Here is a 13,930-nt window from a genome sequence, read left to right as displayed (position 1 = left end):
CCCATCAGAAAGGCTAAAGTAAAAAACATAAGAAACAAGTGTTGGCGAGGATGTGGAGAAAGGAAACCCTCGTGCACGGTTGGTGGGAAGGCAAGCTGGTGCAGCCACTGTGGAAAACAGTATGGAGGTTCCTCAAAAAATTAAAAATAGACTTCCATATGATCCAGTAATTCCACTACTGGGTATTTACCCAAAGAAAACAAAAACACTAATTTGAAAAGACATGTGTACCCTTATGTTTACTCCCGCATTATTTACAATAACCAAGATACAGATGCAACCCAAGTGTCCATCTACAGATAAATGGGTAAAGACGTGGTGTATATATAATGGGATATAAGAAAGAATGAAATCTTGCCATTTGTGACAATATGGAGGGACCTACAGGGTATTAATGCTAAGTGAAATAAGTCAGGATACCATAGGATTTCACTCACAAGTGGAATTTAAGGGGAAAAAAGTATAAAGAAAGAAGAGACAAACAAAAACCCAGACTCTTAAATACAGAGAACAAACTGGGTTGCCAGAGGGAATGTTGGGGGGCGGGGTGTTAATAAATAAAGGGGATTAAGAATGCACTTATCTTGATGAGCTCTGAGCAATGTATAGAATTGTTAAATCATCATATTGTACACCTGAAACTAATATAACAATATTAGTTTATTATACTTGAATAAAAAATTATTTCCATTTAAATCGATTCAGTAACTATTCTTATCCCACTGGATGTTCACTGTGTTAGGCTGCCAAAAATATAAAAGACCCCAAAAGAGATTATATAGTTCAGTCAGGGTAATATGATATTCACATTCATAATGATAATATAGAGAAGATTATAGAATGACATAAATGAGTTATGACAAAGGTTTACAAAGTGTATAATTGAAAAAAAAATCGGAAACCCTTCCTAAATGACAAGTCATTGAATGCAGACATATTAAAACCATTATTTAAATGGGAGAGATGGAGGACCATGGCCCATGTAGATAGAATGACATGAAGAAGAAAAGTGCCCAAGGTAGGAACACAAGGCACAGTGATTTTTCTGGGAAAGAGCAGTGGGAATCGACAATGAGGTGATATTGTGATAATGAAGTGATATTTACTAAGAATATGCTGGTATCCAACATGCCATGTTGAGATGTTTATACAGAGTAATTCAGTAAACTGTGGGAACTCCTTAAAGCATTTGAGATTGAGAAGTTATTCTTAGAGCCATGGCTTCATTAGAAAAATATGTCAAGAGTGTTAAAATGGTTTGAAGAGAGAGACCTGGGCTAGAGAGTGCACTTGGGCGGGTCTAACAATCTATTTGAGCGCATGATGGGCTGGAGTTACAGTGGTAGTGATGGGAACAGGCCGGGTGATACTCACTAGAAACCATCCCGGACAGAATGTACAGAATGTGCTGATTAGATATGGGGCAGAAAACTATTGGCTAACAGGAGAGAATGGTGGTGGCAGTCACAGAGATTCTCGAGAGGTGGTTTGTGGGGAGTAGGGAGATGGAAGGGGGAGCATGTCAGCGGGAGCCCCAGGAGAAGATATCCAATAGACAGGGAGAAATGTAGGAAAGGGCCTGGGGAGCACGATGCAGGATTATGATTCATCAGTACCCAAGCGGTGAGGAGCTATAGACATAAATTAGAATCACCAAGGGAGAGAGAACATTAACAGCCAAAAAAGCAAGCTGAGGAAAGACTCCAGGGGGATGCTTACCGAAAATTCAAATTTCCCTAATTCTGAATTTCTCTGAGAATAGTGACTCTGAAATCAACTATTAACCAACTCTCAACTTAACAGTCGGTAACAAGAGTAAGAAAAGAACAAAATTATCCATTTAAATACAAGATTCTCAAAGCGGGATTATAAAAGCAAGGCCCTTTAACACATTTGGCAACGTGATAGCCTTCACATAATGTTGGAATCATAGCTGAAAAAGTTAAAAATAGAACCACCCTACGATCCAGCAAGTGCACTACTAGGAATTTACCCAAAGAATACAAAAATACTAATTCAAAGGGGTACATGCACCCCGATGTTTATAGCAGCATAATCTACAATAGCCAAATTATGGAAATTGCCGTGTCCATCAACGGATGCATGGATAAAGTAGATGTGATGTCTATATACGATGGAATATTACTCAGCTATAAAAAGAGTAAAATCTTACCATCTGCAACGGCATGGATGGAGTTAGAGAGTATTATGTTAAGAGAAATAAGTCAGAGAAAGACAAATGCCATATGATTTCACTCATAGGTAGAATTTAAGAAACAAAACAGATGAGCAAAGAGGAAAAACAGAGAGAGAGAGAGAGAGGGAAACCAAGAAGCAGACTCAACTCTAGAGAACAAACAGATGATTACCAGAGGGGAGGGAGATGGGGGCGAATGGATGAAACAGGTGAAGGGGATTGTGATGAGCACCGGGTGATGTATGGAAGAGTTGAATCACTATATTGTACACCTGAAACCAATATATCACTGTATGGTAACTAACTAGAATTTAAATAAAACTTTAAAAGATAATGTACCACTTCAAATATGTAACAAATTAAAAATAAATCAATAAATAAAACTAGATAGTCCTCAAGAAAAAAATTTCCATGACAAAGTATTGTTCAAAGACTACTGGCTTCAGTCTTTGATAATTATCTCTTTGTGGCTCTTACCCTACCTGCCTTTTTAAGTAAAAATGACTTTTAAAAATTAATTAATTAATTAATTAGGGGCGCCTGGGTTGCACAGTCATTAAGCGTCTGCCTTCTGCTCAGGGCATGATCCCAGTGTTCTGGGATCGAGCCCCACATCAGGCTTCTCTGCTGAGAGCCTGCTTCTTCCTCTCCTACTCCCCGTGCTTGTGTTCCCCCTCTCACTGGCTGTCTCTGTCAAATAAATAAATAAAATCTTTTTAAAAAATTAATTAACTAATTATTTGTTTATTTATTCATTTATTTATGAGAGAGAGCATGAGCAGGGGAGGGGGGAGGGGCAGAGGGAGAGAGAGAAGCAGACTCCCCAACGAGCAGGGAGCCTGACATGCGACTTGATCCCAGGACCCTGAGATCATGACCTGAGCTGAAGGCAGATGCCTAACCGACTGAGCCACCCAGGTATCCCTAAAAATGACTTTTAGAGAAGAATGATTCTATACATTCACTGTAAGGAGGAGAGAGAACACTGGATTAGCCCTAAAACAATCTGAATTCATATTCTGAGTTTGTCGATTACTAGCTGTTCAATAAATTCAAGACATACTGAGAGAACAATATGCACCCTACAGGGAGTTTAGGTTGCAAAGTCAGTGTATGGGGCACCTGGGTGGCTCAGTCATTAAGCGTCTGCCTTCGGCTCAGGGCGTGATCCCAGTGTTCTGGGATCAAGCCCCACATCAGCTCCTCCGCTAGGATCCTGCTTCTTCCTCTCCCACTCCCCCTGCTTGTGTTCCCTCTCTCGCTGGCTGTTTCTCTGTCAAATAAATAAATAAAATCTTTAAAAAAAAAAAGTCAGTGTATAAAGGGGAAACAACATACAGTCAAAATTCCTCTGGAGAAATCCCTTGGGAATGTGCCGCCTTGAGATGACACGGAGTCTCCGTAATTCCAACATGACCGATTTTCCCTTTAATCTTGGTCCAGATGGTGGTTTCTTCTAACGAGCACCAGATGAAGAAGTTGGCTCGGGCTGAGGAACTGTCTTATGAGATATACACGGTATCTTTACCATTCGGGAGCCATGGGAACCAAGAGCCATCATGGGAATAAGCAGAATCCAGCTCATGCTCACGCTAAACCCCAGACAAACTGGGTGGAATGGAGGGCAGAGCTGGATGGCCAAAACCATTTAAATGTACACATTGTGTATGTGCGCACGCACGGTACGTGCTCATGTGCGTGTATGTGTGAATACAGCTGCGTTTGTGCAAGTTGAATGAATGTAAGTTGAGACTCCACTGTGCTGAGCACTGTTCATGGAGCAGGAGTTGCACCAGGTATAAAGAAAACAAAAATCAGTAGGTTCTACCTTTGAAGCTCAGTCTAGAAGGCTCTGGGAACACAAACTGCCTTCCAGGACCATTAATAGTGTGATACAGGAGGAGCGAGTCCATGGGAGTGAGAATTAGAAGTCTTTTTAGAGACTGACTGTAAGCTGAATCTTAAGAGAGAAACATATGTCAGTCAAATGAGGGAGGGGAAGGAAAAGTCCAGAGCATTCTGTCAGGGGGTCTGGCATGAGTCAAGGCATACAGGGCGCGAGTGGCACATTTGGAACTCACAAGCCATCTCGTAGAGCTGGAGTACAGCATGGGATGGGGTGCATAGGAAGAGAAGGTGCTAGAAAGGCTAAGAGTGCCCTGTGCCCAGTGAAGGGCTGGGGTGTTATGTTGGAGGTGGTGAGGATCCATTGAAGGTCATCAGGGAGAGAGATGATCGCATGATCAACTTTTATAAAGGTCATCCTGCCACTATGGAGAATGGGTTAAAGCAGACTGAGAATGGAATCAGGGAAAATACAGTTGACCCTTGAACAATGCAGGGGTTAGGGGTGCCCACCCCTGGTGCAGGAGAAAATCCACATGCAACTTTCGACTCCCCCAAAACTTAACCACTTAGAGCCTACTGTTGACTGGAAGCCTTCCTTAACCATGACAACCAGTCAACCCATATTTTGCATCCGATATGTATCATATACTCTATCCCAACAATCAAGCCACCTGGACAAAAGAACATGTCATTAAGAAAATCATAAGGAAGAGAAAATACGTTTACAGCACTGGACTGTAAAAAGTCCACGCGTCAGTGAACCTACACGGTTCCAACCCGTGTCGTTCACGGGTCAGCCGTGGTTAGAAAGGAGCGAGACGGCTGCAGGAGAGAGAGGAGGGGACACTGATGACAGCGCCAGAGGCCGGGGGGGGGGGGGGGGGGGGGGGGAGGAGGCAGAGAGCCAGTTTCCGTGTATTGACTGTTTAGTCTGTATCCAGTGCTCTGCCAAGAACCTGTACTCACCGTCTCGCTTTTTCTGCCAGGAAGCCTAGCAAGGTGGTGTTGCCAGGTCATGTCATCCCCGTGGCCGTCTCACGAGGGCCTGGCTCACCTCATGCCAGCGCCAGCCCTCACCGTCACTCACGTGGCTGCTTTTCTGTCTCCTGAACACCCAGAGCGCCTGCTCCCTGGGACCTTGGCAAGCCCCGGCCCCTCTGCCTGGCACCTTCCTCTCAAGGGCATGGCTGGCTCGTTCACATTACGAGGAGCAGCTCATGCGCTCCTCTCCCCAAGAAGGCTTCCCAGTCCCACCCCATTTAAAGCAGGTCCCTTTCTGGATCAGCCTGTGTTTTCATAGCACTTACCATAATCTCTAATTATCTTATCTGTCTGCTTACTCTTATCCATACCCCCGTCTAGCACATATGCTCCAGGAGGCTACTATATACCCCCATACCTAGCATAGTATCTAGGTGCTCAAGAAATATTTATTGAGTGTGCATTTTATAGATGAAGACACAATAACAACAAGAATCATAATAAAAATTAACACTTAAAAATAGGTGCTGGCTGGGGCGCCTGGGTGGCACAGCCGTTAAGCATCTGCCTTCGGCTCAGGGCGTGATCCCGGCGTTATGGGATCGAGCCGCACATCAGGCTCCTCCGCTATGAGCCTGCTTCTTCCTCTCCCACTCCCCCTGCTTGTGTTCCCTCTCTCGCTGGCTGTCTCTCTCTGTCTAATAAATAAATAAATCTTTAAAAAAAAATAGGTGCTAGGCACTAGTCCAGTTCATTTAAGCCTCATATACTCGATATACATATTATTATTTTCCCCATTTTATAGATGGGGAAACTGAGGCCCCCAAATTCAAGTAACCTGTCCGAGGTCACACAGCTTGGAAACGGTAAAGCGGGGATTGAGATCCGGGCAGTACTACTCGAAGCCGATGCTTTTCCGAGATGGCAGGCCACGTGGCTGCGGATGGGGGAGCTAGGATTCCAACCTGAGTCCCTCCAAGTCTTGGAACCCAAGCTCCGGGGAAAGTGGGATCCACAAGGATGGGGCAGTGCGAACCGCTGAGAAAGCGGGAATCCAGCCTGTGGGGCGGAACTAAGAGACGGCGGGATGGGATTCAAGGGCACACAAAGGTGAAGGTGTGGGCTGAGGTCTGAGTGTGCAGGATTTGAGGTTCTCATCGTACCCACTCTCTCCTTCACTGTGCCGTCTACTTTTGGAGTAAGGCGCGTTACTCAACCCTTCCGAGTTCATCTTCTTGTTGATAAAATGTGGGTTTAAGTACTGACCGGACAAGATTCTTGCGAGGATTAAACTAAGATAAGGCAGACCCATGGGCAGATGTTCAGTAAATAGTCCCCTCATTTTTCCTGGACGTTCCGCTCACACGAAAAAGCCTAAGTTCCAGGAAAATGGGCTAACAATCCAGATGACATAAGGAACAAAAGAGAACACGCTCCGGAGAGGGGCCAGCCATCTAACTAGCCCACAAACTTAATAAGACCTATGGGGAGCTAAGTTTCACCTTCCGAACACTTGCAGTTTTTGCAAAAATTAAATGAAGAATTCATCAAACTAGGTACAATTTAATCTAAATGTATCACACAAGTCTCCCCTCTCCTTCCTCTAGGTGTTTCTTTTTGTTCTTAGTACTTGTTAGGTATATGAAATATTTGTCTCTGGACAAGTCACATATTTTAGTCTTCAAGTTTCTCATCTGCAAAATGGGAATGGTAGTCCTTTCATAGGGGTCTTACAAGGATGAAAGGAGATCACGTGTGAGTACTTTTGCAAAATAAGTACTCTCCAAACGTAACAAAGGAACATTATTAAAAAATGTTTTGTGGGGGTACCTGGCTGGCTTAGTTGGTAGAGCGTGTGACTCTTTTATTTTTATTTTATTTATTTTAAAGATTTTATTTATTTTTTTAAGAGCGAGAGGGGGAGAGCACAAGCGGGGGGGGGGGGAAGGGGCAGAGGGAGAAGCAGGACCGCCCCCCCCCCATAAGCAGGGAGCCTAATGTGGGGCTCGATCCCAGGACCCTGTGATCATCACCTGAGTCGAAGGCAGACACTTAACCCACTGAGCCACCCAGGCACCCTGAGCATGTGACTCTTGATCTCAGAGTTGTGGGTTTGAGACCCACATCGGGTATAGAGCTAACTTAAATACAATCCTAAAAAATACACTTTTATGAGTCAGAAGGGATATGCTTATTGAAATCATGCCACTTCCACAGAAGTAACTTAATTAGTAGTCTCCAAATTACAATTGCTCAAGATATAAAGTTTAATATCTCAGCTAAATCTTGCCCTTCTAATACCAGGTGGAGATATCTGGTCCTTAACACTCTGCCCTCAGGACAAAGAACCATTTTGCTGTGGGGAGTGTGCGGTAGTCTGACCCGCACACACGAAGGAAGCATCTTCCACTGTAGCCTGACCCTTGGGAAAGTGATCTACGAAAGGCTGGTCAACATTCTTCATCCCTGCCGCTCCCTCCCCCACCCGCAGTTTGGTTAGGGATAGGGATTTGGACCAAGCAGGATCAATCTGCGGACTCCGCTACACTGTTGCTGGAACTCTCAGGGAAAGGATTTTCTTGTCCCCTAGAGTGCCAGCTGTCAGAACCAAGTACCTGGAGATACTTCTGGCCATCTCTGACACCATGTGGGAGAACCTGCCTGAATGGGGCCGACACAGAGAGAGAGAGAGAGAGAGAGAGAGGGTCACCAGCTCGTCCCAGTTTGCCGGAACTTTCCTGATGGTAGCACTGGGAGTCCCATACCTACCTCCCTTTAGCTCTGGGCGAACGGGGACCATTTTTCACCCCCTGGAGAGAACACCTGGCAAGAAAGAGTCCTGAATATATTGTTTCTTCTAGATCCAGCTTTTTTTGGAGCCCTTCGAGCATCTCACTTCTGTGACCCAGTGGGCTCTGGTGTCTATTTCAGCCACTCTGAGTTGTGTTTCTTGCCACGGAAGGAGTCAGAACACACTCCCAAAGAATGCGCACATATAAATAAAACGCGAAGTTAAAGAAGCAAAATAAATCGAAGTAGGAAACATGCTATTTTTAGATTTAAAAAATGCGGAAATGTGATGATGCAGTCACTTCTGAGGTTGAGATAATTTATTTGAAGAAGGGGCTCTGGAAAAAAAATGGATACAAAATGGAAAAAGGAAGAGAGGCAAATGAAAACACTTTTATGGAAGAAAAACCTCATGGCATGAGAAAGGTCAGAGTAATGCATGAGCAAAAATTCAAAAGAACAAACTTACCAGTGAGGGGGGTAAAATTAAAAAAAAAAAAAAAAGTAGCCGGGGAAAAAAAAGTAACAGCTTTGACTTCCCATTGAAGATGAGCCGGTCCTGAAGAGGGACCAGAAGACAATTAGGCCACAGGAATGGACTTGCAAAAAACAAGCCCAACAGCTGTTTCCGCAGATACGAATCAATTTCACAAGATTTAAAGCAAAAATCTAAATGGCCTCTGGCTCTCCACCATGGGGCAGGCAGGCCAAAGACAGCGCTGTAGGAATAACCAGAAAAGCTCGAAAACATGGTCTTTGGACTACTGCCAGCAGAACCCGGTGTTCTGCAGCGCCCCTCAGAGAAGTGTTGAAATTTGCACTCCTGGAGGGTTTCCTCTGGGAATATGGCCAGAAGGGAGAGGTCTAGACAGTCGTCTGTACAGAAGCCACACAGAGTAGAAAGATAGCCTCTTTGCCTGGCCTCCCCTGAAGAAGGATGCGAGACTGGGGCCTCTTTCCCCAAGGGACTCTTTCTGGCCTGTTTCAATACCATTTCTAATTCTAATGCAGAATGGAAAAAGCCGAACGGTTGAAAACCAAGAGAGAAATCATTTTCTCAATAGAAAGAGAACATGGAAGGAAAAAAAAAAGCCACATGAAGCTATGTGATTTGAGGCCACTTCTGTGAATAGACTTTCCATTGAATCTCACCAACTTTAAACTGTTTTCACTCGGTTTTCTGATGTCATCTAATTAGAGGGAACTAGTCACTTTCTAGTCATTTTCGTGGTCCTATTACTTTGCTGGGTGATTCGGGGAACCTGAGGCTCTCTGGCACGGCCTTTCTAACACAGGCACCTTAATTTAGGATGATAGTGGAAGAGAGGAAGGAACTTTTGAGGTAGGAAGGCAACGACACTATCTGTACTTGCACGGTTTGCAAAGAAGATGTTGACACTGTACTTGCTGAAGGACTTTTCCTCTTTCCACATGACACTGAAAACAGAAGAGCTGATGTCGTTCAAAGTTGTCTGGTAACAAAAAGCCAGATTCATACACTCCATCTTAGGTCACAAGGAATACTCAAGCTTAAAACCCTGATTTCCTTGAGTGTGTGATTCGATTTTACATTGTCTTTGAAGATGGAGACATCCAACATGGGTTAGACCGTTTGATGATTTGGTTTTTTTAAAAATAACTTGCAATTTGGGAAGGCCCCACCTACAAGCCGGATATCCTTCTGCTGTCTCCCTGAACCAGGATGCCATCCAGGGTCTAAGAAAGGAAGGAGGCAAAACCACGGGAGATGTCCTGTTATCCTGAAAAACATCCCTTGCAGAATCAGACCTGAGGAATCACTGATCTGGGCTGCACTTCCCTTCCTCCCTGGAGGACGCTCTTGGTGGAGCTCTCACCACAGAAGGAAATGGAATGCATTCACCAAGGCTAATAGGCAACAGAGAATCCAGACTCACCAGCACTTCTACCTTCCTACAAATTCCTGATAGCGCTGTGCTGGGGGTTTATATGGTTCTGGGCATTGTGCCTTCTGCAATGAAAGGCATAAGCAGAGACAAAAGGGGTCTTCTTACCTGGGCGCTCATTTGGTGGTTGGGGAGATTTGAGGTTCCAAGAGGTTATGTGATTTACGTGGAGTGATACGGTTATGCCAAGAGGGCAGAAGCTAGCGAGCGTACCACACCACAACCTATAGCAAAAATGGTTTCCTCTCCTGGGGTTATCTACAAATCAGGTTTGGTCTCCCACCTTGTCTATTTGGCTACGGCTGGCAAGGAGAAGGGGACTAAGGGGGGACTAAAGAAGGGAGGTGGTGAAAGATTTTTTTTCCCCTTGGTTTTCTGCTATTGATTTGACATTGAAAAGACTGACCACCCACCTGTCACAGTAACCACAGACATTTAACACCAGCCCAGATCCAAATCCACAGTTTTCTTCTTCTAAAAAGCGGCCATTCTGGCTTTTGTTAAGTTAACAAAATGCCTTCATCTCAAACCATGTGTAAGGAACCACATAGCTAGTACCAACTTTTTATAAATCAAAAGGTAATAGTGAGAATAGAAAGGAACTCCATATTAAAATATGAAAATCAGCTTCCACACACCTAATGCTCCCAAATTATACGCCAACGATGGAATAGCAGACAAGAGAAGGGCCAGACAGAGAGGGAGGTCAGGAAAGCCTGAGCGTACAGTACAAGAGCAAACCCTATTCACCAGGCCAGTCACCCTGGGATTCAGAGACCAAACACGGTATTTTCCAGAGAATGCTGGCATGTTTATCGCCCAGCAGGCCCTGCCCTGCAGCCTGAGAGCACCTACCAGTGTTTCCAAGTTGGCAGCCCCCCAAAACCAGAACAATGATTGCTTTTCTCTTGCTATAATAATGCTGTTGAGTTCATCAGAGATCCATTTTATATTTTTCATTGAGTCCAAAGCATGCGATTTCCTTCAGAAGAAATCCTATCACGGTTTATGTAGTTTTAAAAATAATTGATCTGGTCCATTAGTAAAGGTCTGCTCCTAGAATCTCATTATCGATCTGAAGTACAATGTTGAAACACGCGCACACACACACACACAACTCTACACATGTGATATAGTACATGCATGAGTCCAAATATTTCTCAGCTCACTGGGGCTTAGGGAGGCAACTATGGTGTAAAGCCTTATGCTTGGTCATTCATTCATTCATTCATTCCATCATGCAATCATTTATCGAATTTATCAACCATTAACTCTGTGTTCTAAGCACTGAGGATTCAGCCATTAACAAGGTAGAAAATGACCCCAACATCATGGAGCTTATGACACAAAGGACGCCAAGAACAAACCCGTGCAAATAAGTAAATATGATTGTTCCAAATTTAAAAAAAAGAAAGATTATTCCAAATTCCTTTGAAAGAAGAACAGGGTGGGGTGGTCAGCTCAGCCTCTGTGAGCTATAGACATCTGGCTGACAAGGAGCCTGTGCAGGTCTGAGGGTAAGAAGGAGAAGGGCTGAGGCAAAGGCCCCGGGTAAGAGCGAGTCGGACAAATTTGGGGGAAAGCAAGAACACCGCTGTGGACTGCAAACAGTAATATCTATTGTGGTAAAGGTTTAATAAGATGAACGCAAAAGAACATGATACGTTGAAAAGCAATACCACTGAAAGGTATTACTTGGCCGTGCTAGACCAGGATTCTGCATCTGGACAGGATTAGAGGGAGAACTACGGATTTCACTTGTCCTCTTCTACATCCACTAAAAAGGAGCAGACTCTTGAAAAGCCCTTCCAAGTACAGCACGTTGCCGTCACGTGAAACATGGAACCGCACGTACCTGGGATCCTATTGAGCGTCACCCAGAAATGTTCATCAGGGCTGAAAGTGTCCTTGGACCACTGGAGCAAGTCAACAGCCCGTGGATCGTGCAGGACAAAGTCGGTGAACTCTCTTGATAGAGCAACATAGGCAGAGCCAAAGTAAATGGTGAGGTTGTGGGGAGGGGGTGGTTTGAGCACTGTGGTTCTGATCACGTAGGAAAGCTCTTTGCCCAGGTGCTCCCGGTGGACGTATTTCGTCCGTCCAATGGCATGAGCTGGGGGCAGCACCCCCGGGGTAATGTTTTTCCCTTTAAATCCTTTCAGATACTGAACTATCTCCTTGTTGGTTTTCAGGGGGAAGTCTTGCCCACACGTGTTGATGGCGTACTTCCATGGCACCTTGGAGGCCGCCAGGTCCTTGAGGCAGTTCAGGTCCGCCTGGAGCCTGGAGATCCCCCCATAGACAACTGGTTCCATCTTGGAAGCCAGAAAAGCATTTGGGAAGCAGCTCAGTAATTGCTCCACTGCATCTTTAAATTCAACGGTCGCCTTCTCATCCACGTGAACACAGTAGACATTCTGGGGCATGTAAATTGCCCTAAAGAGCCTTGTAAAGGTATCGAAATTGTGATGGATGACCATGATATATGCCAAAGGAAATTCAGCTTCTTCTTTAGATAACGGGGCCGTGATGTAGTGGCTCTGGGTCAGGTAATCCTTGCAAGAAGCCTTCTCGTGCACCCTCAGTTTGTTTCTCCACAGGAAAGGCGTTTTGCCTCTGATAAAGGATGTGCACACTTGAGTCAGCAGCAGCGTGTCCGAGTTATTCAGCCACTGGAAGCTTTGCTCTGCCCCAAAACTGAACACGTAGAACACAATAAAAATGATCACGCAAGAGACAGAAACTATAAAGAGGTAACGCATGGAAGGCATGCCTCACAGAGGAGCAGGAGTTCAAAGACGGGCAAAATCTGCAAGTCCTTCCCCAAACTTACTTTTTCCTCCAAGTTCTTAGTTTGGTGCATACTCCGGTAATCCCTAGCCTGAAGGAGACGCTGGGCATTGGTTCCGTTTTGTGCTGGGAGTCCAGCCGCTGGCTCGGTCCCCGTGCTGATATTATCAACCGGTCCCTCCTCGTTCTCTGCTTCTCAAACCGCCTTTGTCGAAAGCCCAGCAGCAGGTCCCCGAAGCCCAGCCTTTCCCTCCCTCTGCCTCCCTGCCCGCATCGGCTCGCTGTGGCCCCCAAACTCCAGCAACTCCCTTCCCCCGCCTCAGATTGAGCTTCTCAGACGTCTTTGCTTTCAGTTCCCGTGTGTTTCTCCCTCCCACCCCCTTGTGATTGCCATTCAGGGAATTAGAGCCGGGAGAGCCAAAGTTGAAATAATGTGTTCGGGCAGGCGTGCCGTTTCCTGCCAGTCATCCGCGGGCTGCGGCGCGGTCCCCTCTGGCTGCTCACGGCCATCACCTGGCCCCTCGGCTCTTCCAGGACAATCCACGGGATGCAATGCGGCCTCCGTGCTCAAACGCTCATGAAAAACATGGTCTAATGACAAAAGTGACTGAAGAGGCAAGCTCTAAAAGAAAAGAGCAACAGCATCTATCCTGGCTCCTTTGTAATGCTTTTGGGCCCCGCCCTACCGTTTTGGAAAACAAGAGGTTACAGGACTCCCAGTCCTAGAGGGGCTGACAACACAGGCTCCCGGTGCTGTGACTTTGAGATCAGCTGCCAGCCCCTCTCCTCCCCTTATGGAATCCACCGCGGTGCTTGTCACAGAATGTTGGGGTCACACGAGCAAGTCCCAAGTCCCATCCCCTGATTTACTTAAGGCTTTACAGTTTCCCTGGAAAGAACTGGAATCCTGGCCACAAGTGATGTTCAGATTAGGGGGCCTGGGAGGCACTTAGGTTTTTAACACCCAGAGATTATCATCTAATACTCAGAGAAGTACTTTATACCTGCCCAGTCAGGCTTATTGACCACCTAGGAAATGAACCCTGTTTCCCGCCACCTGTAAACCTTGGTGTTTTGGCTAAAGAGTATCGAGCTGTTTGACTTAGAAGTTTCCCGTTTTTCAACTCTTCACTTTTCTACCAGCTGTTTTTTAATTTTTTTTAATTTTTTTAAAATTTTTTATTTTTTTAAAGATTTTATTTATTTATTCGACAGAGATAGAGACAGCCAGCGAGAGAGGGAACACAAGCAGGGGGAGTGGGAGAGGAAGAAGCAGGCTCATAGCAGAGGAGCCTGATGTGGGGCTCGATCCCATAACGCCAGGATCACGCCCTGAGCCGAAGGCAGATGCTTAACCGCTGTGCCACCCAGGTGCCCCTACCAGGTGTTTTTTTAAAAT

The 13,930-nt window shown here is 45.3% G+C and overlaps 2 protein-coding genes across 3 annotated transcripts in view; both read right to left on the bottom strand.

Annotated features, from left to right (window-relative positions):
• Window positions 1-13,930, bottom strand: part of LOC113264440 (N-acetyllactosaminide beta-1,6-N-acetylglucosaminyl-transferase) — an 81,456-nt gene that overhangs the window by 40,917 nt on the left and 26,609 nt on the right. The window lies entirely within an intron of this gene.
• On the bottom strand, window positions 6,918-13,707 carry LOC130542207 (N-acetyllactosaminide beta-1,6-N-acetylglucosaminyl-transferase-like). Its single transcript, XM_057304815.1, has one exon. The coding sequence runs from the start codon at window positions 12,510-12,512 to the stop codon at window positions 11,496-11,498; it is 1,017 nt and encodes a 338-aa protein (XP_057160798.1). The 5' UTR covers window positions 12,513-13,707; the 3' UTR covers window positions 6,918-11,495.

Source organism: Ursus arctos, unplaced genomic scaffold (genome assembly GCF_023065955.2).
Source record: "Ursus arctos isolate Adak ecotype North America unplaced genomic scaffold, UrsArc2.0 scaffold_31, whole genome shotgun sequence".
Classification (NCBI taxonomy): domain Eukaryota; kingdom Metazoa; phylum Chordata; class Mammalia; order Carnivora; family Ursidae; genus Ursus; species Ursus arctos.
Note: the sequence above shows the minus strand (reverse complement) of the source record. Positions and strands in the feature narration are given on the sequence as shown.